The sequence below is a fragment of the Meles meles genome, chromosome 16, assembly GCF_922984935.1.
Source record: "Meles meles chromosome 16, mMelMel3.1 paternal haplotype, whole genome shotgun sequence".
In the NCBI taxonomy this organism is placed as follows: domain Eukaryota; kingdom Metazoa; phylum Chordata; class Mammalia; order Carnivora; family Mustelidae; genus Meles; species Meles meles.
The window spans coordinates 56,411,067-56,417,790 of NC_060081.1; the positions used below are offsets into that span (position 1 = coordinate 56,411,067).

Consider the following 6,724-nt stretch of genomic DNA (forward strand, 5'->3'; position numbering starts at 1 on the left):
AATTGCTGGGGGTGGGGAGGAGGAGGAGGGTCCATAAACATAATACCAACTCTCTCCTTGGTGGGTACAGTATTTTAGTCCTGCTAAAGCTGTGTGCCCTTGGGTGGCTATTCTAAACTTCGGTGTCCCCCGTTTCTGGCCAGTCTAGGGCTCCGGAGCCGGACTGCCTACCCTGGCAGGAAGAAATCGCATTACACCACAGTGCCCCTGTTATAATAAAGCAGCCATTACAACAGCGATTGTTCTTGGGAGGCTTTTTGAGCCTCAGTTTCCTCCTTTGCATAAAGAAACCAAAGAGCCCCCTCTAGAGCTGTGGCCAGGATTACAGAAGTTAATAAAGGCAAAGGCTGCCCACACTGAAGTACACAGGGCCTTGCACGAACTAAGAGTTCAATAAACCGCTTCTGTCATTATCCAAACACCAGGCAAATACTCTATTAGGAATCAGAGAGGGCCGGAGACAACTAACTTTTTCACCCAGCTGCAGAGTTGGGATCAAATCTCCCCCGGCGGGAGGGGGAAGCCAGGGGTGCGGAGGAGGAGGTGAAGAAACGTCCCAGCGGTCTGAGGTGTGAGCCTGGGCGGGGGGGGGGGGGCGAGTCCCAGGTGTGGAGCAGGGGAGGTAAGGTGACCCTTGACCAGCGACCGCGCCCGCGAGGAGCGCATTCCCAGCTTCCCGCCAGAGGTCCGCAGGTGACTGGCGGAGCGCGGCGCAGTGGGGGAGCGCTCTAGCTGGGTTTGTCGTCTCCATGGCGACCGCCCGCGCGGCGCCAGCCTGACAGCCCGTCCCGGTTTTATGAATGGGTGACGTCACGGGCCTGGCGTCTAACGGTCTGAGCCGCTTGTTCAGACGCTGACACAGACCCGCCCGGGAGGTGGGGGGAGCACTCGAGCTCCGCAGCTGCCGCGCTGTGGGAGGGAGACCCTGATCGGAGGTCTTTGGAGGCAGGGAGGGAGAGGGGGACAGGAAACAGCCAAAAAAGGGAGAAAAATTCTAAAATCACTAGTTGATGCAGATTTGGGGCATTTTTGCAGGGGATGCAAATTTAGGATAGAATCAGGCCTTGCAGCCCCCCTCTGGGCGCCTTCTATCCAGTTCATGTCCCAGAAGATCGGCCCCCAATCCCCGAGGAAGACTTTCCCGAATTAGTTGCTCCCACCCGGAGGGGACTGGGTAAAGCCTCCCTGGTTCTAGGAATATTAACCGGCAACTTTCTCTGGGAATCGGGTAAGGGAGACCAGCTCTGGGGGGCAGAGTGTAAAGGAGGGCCCGCTTTAAGTTTCGGTCCAAAGAGCCGGGAGGTCAGGCTCCCAGAAGCCCGGGCTCTAGTCCTAGGCTCTCTAGATAACCCAGAGCGAGCCGCTTCCCCATCCGGGCCTCAGTTTCTCTCATCTGTAAAATGGAGCTGGAGAGTTGAGAAGATGAACCCGAGAAAAGTGATTCTTGAAGTCTTTTCGTTGTCGGCAATGCTTCCTTTGCGAGAAGCCCAAAGTAGCACTGGCCTCCACTAGCTACCCCGCCCCGAGCCTTCACACTCTGTTGCTGAGACTTGGGTTCCCTTTCCAAGGCCGCGAGGGTGCACTAGTGGAGCAGGAGGCGGGACCCAGAGGCACCGAGGCCACGCCTCTAGATCGCCCATTGGTTGCTTTTGAACCTCTGAGCCCGCCTCTGGCGGTGGGGGCGTGCGGGGCGGGCGAGCCGCGGCGCCTCTATAAAGACCGCTCCGGGGCTCTGCACTCGCATTCTACAGCCGTCTTTTCCCAACTTCTCGCACTTTGCTCTCGTCCGCCGCCTCCGTGCGCTTCGCCTCCCTTCTCTTACTCCGACGCCAGAATCATGAAGGTCGCCAGTGGCAGTGCCGCGGCTGCCGCGGGCCCCAGTTGCGCGCTGAAGGCCGGCAAGACCGCGGGAGGTGCGGGCGAGGTGGTGCGCTGTCTGTCCGAGCAGAGTGTGGCCATCTCGCGCTGTGCTGGGGGTGCTGGGGCGCGCCTGCCGGCCCTGCTCGACGAGCAGCAGGTGAACGTGCTGCTCTACGACATGAACGGCTGCTACTCGCGCCTCAAGGAGCTGGTGCCCACCCTGCCCCAGAACCGCAAGGTGAGCCGGGTGGAGATCCTCCAGCACGTCATCGACTACATCTGGGACCTGGAGTTGGAGCTGAACTCGGAATCCCAAGTCGGGACCGCCGGAGGCCGGGGTCTCCCTGCCCGGGCTCCGCTCAGCACCCTCAACGGCGAGATCAGCGCCCTGGCGGCCGAGGTGAGATCCGAACTGGAGAACGCGAGCGTTTTCTTTGTACGGATGGGTAAACTGAGGCCCAGAGAGGCGAGGGGTGGGTATTTGGCTCCACGTCGGCCCCATCCTTTCGGGCACCTGGCTATGCCTCGGAGATCAGAAAACACGCTCACTTCAAGTGTCCCCTGGGGAAGGGCTTGCAGCCTTGTCCCTTCCGATTGTCTCACCTCTCCTCCCTCTTTTTCACAGGCGGCATGTGTCCCGGCGGACGATCGCATCTTATGTCGCTGAAGCGCCTCTCTCCTGGACTGGCGGACCCCAGCCCTCCAGGGGGGCGAGAAGAATCCATGCTCTTTGATCCTGCAGAGCGCCTTGCCAGAGCTGGGGAGGCAAAAGATTGAGATCAGCGACCGTGGGGCGCTTGCTGGATCCAGCCCAGGGCCAGGGGACTGAGGAGGGCAGGATGACCCTCCTTCTGCACCTACCAGCCACCAGAGACTTGGGGGACCCCCAGTGTGTTTCTATTTTTTGAAAAGCAGACATTTTAAAAAATGGTCACGTTTGGTGCTTCTCAGATTTCTGAGGAAATTAATTGCTTTGTATTGTATATTACAATGATCACCAAGAATATTGTTTTACAATAGTTCTGTGGGGTGGTTTTTTTTTTTTGTTGTTGTTGTTATTAAACAAATACTTTAGACTGCGGTAAAGTTGCAGTGATTTCTTGGACTGAGGGGAGGGCCTTGGGATGCCGGTGACCCCTGACCCTTTTCACAGCTGGTGCTGGGGGGAAGGGAACTAGAAGGCCACATCTGGACTGTCGCTTTTACCGACCTGAGTGTTTTCCGGTGTCTTTAAAGTCTATTCTTTACCCATCACTAGCCATTTCCCTGCTCCCTGGTGTCATAAAACTAAATCCTCTAGACCTCTAGGGTTTCTCCAAGTGGTCTTGGGCCATCTGGGTCACCTGGGGAGGTTGTTAAAAAATCAGCCTGCGGAGTCCCCCTGCCGGTTGAGTATTCCACAGGCCACTGAAGTCAGAGAACCTGGTCACTGGGCCACCTCCCATCTTTGCCAAGACAGGGGAAGGGTAGACCTAGAGGAAAGACTTGCCCAGAGCCTGAGGCAGGACCTCTGTCGCCCCATTCCCCAGTGGGAGGTGCCTCCCCTGTTGGACTGCCTAGCCCTGGATTGTAGCAGGCTGCCCTGGGGCTCCCAGCTCGTCCAAGTGGGTGAGCAAGTTGGCAGAGCCAGGCTGGGCACAGCTGCTGGGCCACCTGCTCTGGGTCCAGGCTCTGCCCCCTCACCCTGGCCCGGGTATGCTGACAGCTCACGCAGACCTCTCTCCCCCAGGGTTCTCGTGTGGGCTGAGGAGGAATGGGAGAGTCAGTCCCCACAGCTCTTGAGTAGGAGAAAGATGTCATTGGCAAGGGGCTATCTGTCTGGACATGTGTGAGTTTGTACTCGGGGGAGTGCATAGGAGTGTCTGGGCCTGTGTAAGTGACATGAGTGAACTGGTAGATTTCCCCCCCAAGTGGGGCTGGGTCACTTGCTGGTGTACAGGCCTAGGGGTGTGGGTAAGGATATGCATGGGGGTGTACGCAGAAGGGCAGATGTGGGCACATGTGTTCTGCAGATAAGTGCAACCTCCAGCTGTTTGGGCTTGTGTGTTCTGCCTCAGTGCATTATGGGCATCTCTGCATGGGTCTGGCTTGATGGATGGGTCTGTGTGTCCGGGAGCTTCCGAACCACACTGTGGGTTTCTAAGTGTATAATTGTTCTGTGTGTTGGCTGGCATTCTTAGGTCTCTGCTGGTCTGGGGTGGAGATGGGGGCAGCTGTGTTCAGTCAAACCCTCCCTCTCAAGTTCAAGTACCAGCCCTCTGAGCAATTGTTGGGCCCTGGGGATACCACCCCTCCAGTATCCCTACCACCTACAGGGAAAAACCGAGCCCCACCAAGGGCAAAGGACGTGCCCCAAAGTGGGTAAGGGCTATTAATACATTTTGTCAATGCTCAACTCTTTACACAGGGGACTCCACGGATCCCTGTGGGGCTAAAGGCAGGATTCTGATCCCAGGTTTACAACAGAAACTGAGGCTGGAAAGACATGAACAGCATCGGGGACAAAGGCAAGATCATCCACCGCTGAGCACTAACTCTGAGCCAGGTGCCTCCCCACCCCAAGCACGTTACGTTATGGCCTTGATCAAAGAATACAATATCTGGAAGTAAATTATGCCCTTTGCTACGCCCCACTCAACACCCCACCCCGCCGCTGTTTGGTAGCATTCACTTCTCCGAATTGTAGAGAATATACAGACTAGAGCACTTAGCACGCAGCGTTTGAGAGCTACAAATTATCATTATTAACTGTCGCCTGTGTGTCCTTGGAGTGTCCTCAGAGGCACACGTGTGCACCCATTCCTTCCCAGGGCCGCCCCCCTGCGAGCCCACCCACGGGCACGTGGGCGTGTCCCCCGCGCACCCCCCCCCCCCCCACACGGCAGGGCTTCCTTCCAGGGGAGGAAGGGGTTGCGGCGGGGGCCTCGGCCACCACCACCCCGAGCCCCCCCACCCCCGCCCCCCTGCGCCGTTCAGGCGCACTCTGGCTTCCACGTTTCCCTCTTTTCCCCTTTGGCCGGGGCCCAGCCCATCTGGAGGCCGGCTCGGCGGCGGCCTGGGAGCGTTTCCATCAGCTGGGCCTGAGGAATGCGGAGCTATTTAACCTGAGCATCCCCAGGTGTACGGAGGCGCCTGGCTGTCTGGGGCCCGCCGCCTTTGGCACGGCCGCGCTAGACAAACAGCGCCGCCCCCGCCCTGCCCCTCCGCCCGCAGCTGCAGCCGGGCCTGGGAACCGGCGGGCGCTGGGCTTGCATCAGGCTTGCCTGACGGGGTGGGGGTGGGGTGGGGGGCACAAGGGGGCAGGCGTGACAGTGTGTGTGTGTGTGTGTGTGTGTGTGGCAAGCACAACCCTGCTGTGTGTGTGCAGTGTGCAAACCTCATGTATGTGTGTAGCACCCAGACCTCTGCGGTGTGTATCTGCTCTGTGTGTGTGTGTAGCACACCAAACCTGGCTCTGCGTGTGTGTGTGTGTGTGTGTGTGTGTGTGTGTGTGTGTGTTGCAAAGCCCTACTTCTTTAGCGCTGCTTGGGAAATCATTAACGCCTTAACCCCTCCTGGAGGGGGGCGGGGGGAGACACAGGACACCAGGACAAGGACTCTTGGGCATTGGATTCTGCCTGCCCAGGGCTGTGGGCCTGAAACCTGAAATACTTTTTTGTTTTATTTAACAAACACTTACGGAGCACTTACTATGTGCCAGGTGTCATACTAAGCTCTTTTAAAAATTAATTCATTTAATCCTCCCAGCTGTACAAGAGCGATGCTACCATGCTCGCTTCTATAAAAATAACCAGAGCAACAGCAGTAATAATAGGCTCACGTTTCAGACAGATCTGGATCAGCCTTGGGGCTCATCCCTTCACCTGTTTCTGCCTCCGTTTTCTCATCTGAGAAATGGGATCCAGAACCGAGGCCCAAGGACCCATTGAACCAGTGCACATAAAAAGTTTAGCACCGTGGGGCGCCTCAGTGGCTTTGCGGGTGAACGTCCAATTCTCGATCTCGGCTCAGGTCATGATCTTGGGGTCGTGGGTTTGAGCCCTGCCTCCCGCTCCACGCTAAGCCGAGCCTGCTTGGGATTTTCTCCCTCTCCCCTTCCCCCAACTCTAAAAAAGGGGAGGGGCCTTAGCACCGTGACTGGCTCATAGTGGACACTTAGTGTAGGGGGTATAAAAGGTTCTAAGCCCTTACTATGCGGACTGACTCAGCAGGTCTGCAGGCGTATCCGCCCATTGCTATTTCTGCTTTTCAGCTGTTCACCTTCAGAGAGGTGAGGTGACCCACCCAACACCACACCGGGACTCGGACTTAGAGGGCTTTTCACAAATCAGGTTGGTCTGATCAAGGCTTATGAGGTCCTTCAGGTTCTCATAGCACATCCAACCGAGCTGTTTCCTTGTATTTCCAATTGAAACCATACCTGGTCAATCTATATTTTTGTCTTAAATGCGGAAGCTAGAAAAATGCAGGACACATAATACATATCGCAATTTTTGCAACCCACATTTTGGCATTTGTTTAAAAAAAAAAAAAAATCTAACTACAGCCTCAAAAGATGGAAGTGACCAAGGCTCTGTTGACCTCTGAGAGGTGCTGGGCTAGGCTCTGTGTGACCTGGTCGTGAGAGGCAGGTCACAGAGCTAGACATGGGTCTTGAACCGGCTTTCCACCAACCAAATGTAGAAATGTCTGCTTCTGTCCCAGAGGCCAAGGCATCACTGGGCCCCCACTTCTCCACACACACCCTCCCCTCCGTGGGGGTTAGGGTGCTTCACACACAGCCAACCTTATACCTGCCTGAGTCACCCAGAGCTCAGAGTTGGCTTAATAAGGAGGTGCCCTGGAGCCCCCCACATTTTGTCTC

The 6,724-nt window shown here is 56.6% G+C and overlaps 1 protein-coding gene across 1 annotated transcript; it reads left to right on the plus strand.

The window, feature by feature from the left end:
* Positions 1 to 1,743: 1,743 nt before the first annotated feature.
* On the plus strand, positions 1,744 to 2,946 carry ID1 (inhibitor of DNA binding 1, HLH protein). The gene is made up of 2 exons (XM_045981120.1): positions 1,744 to 2,260; positions 2,486 to 2,946. Exons 1-2 carry the CDS (start codon positions 1,838 to 1,840, stop codon positions 2,525 to 2,527), a joined length of 465 nt encoding a protein of 154 aa, XP_045837076.1. The 5' UTR covers positions 1,744 to 1,837; the 3' UTR covers positions 2,528 to 2,946.
* The last annotated feature ends 3,778 nt before the right edge of the window (positions 2,947 to 6,724 follow it).

Excerpts from the sequence above, each read along its gene's own strand:
- ID1 (XM_045981120.1), top strand. The coding sequence starts at position 1,838 with ATGAAGGTCGCCAGTGGCAGTGCCGCGGCTGCCGCGGGCCCCAGTTGC. Across the intron at positions 2,261-2,485 it reads TCAGCGCCCTGGCGGCCGAG|GCGGCATGTGTCCCGGCGGA; the intron begins GTGAGATCCGAA and ends TCTTTTTCACAG.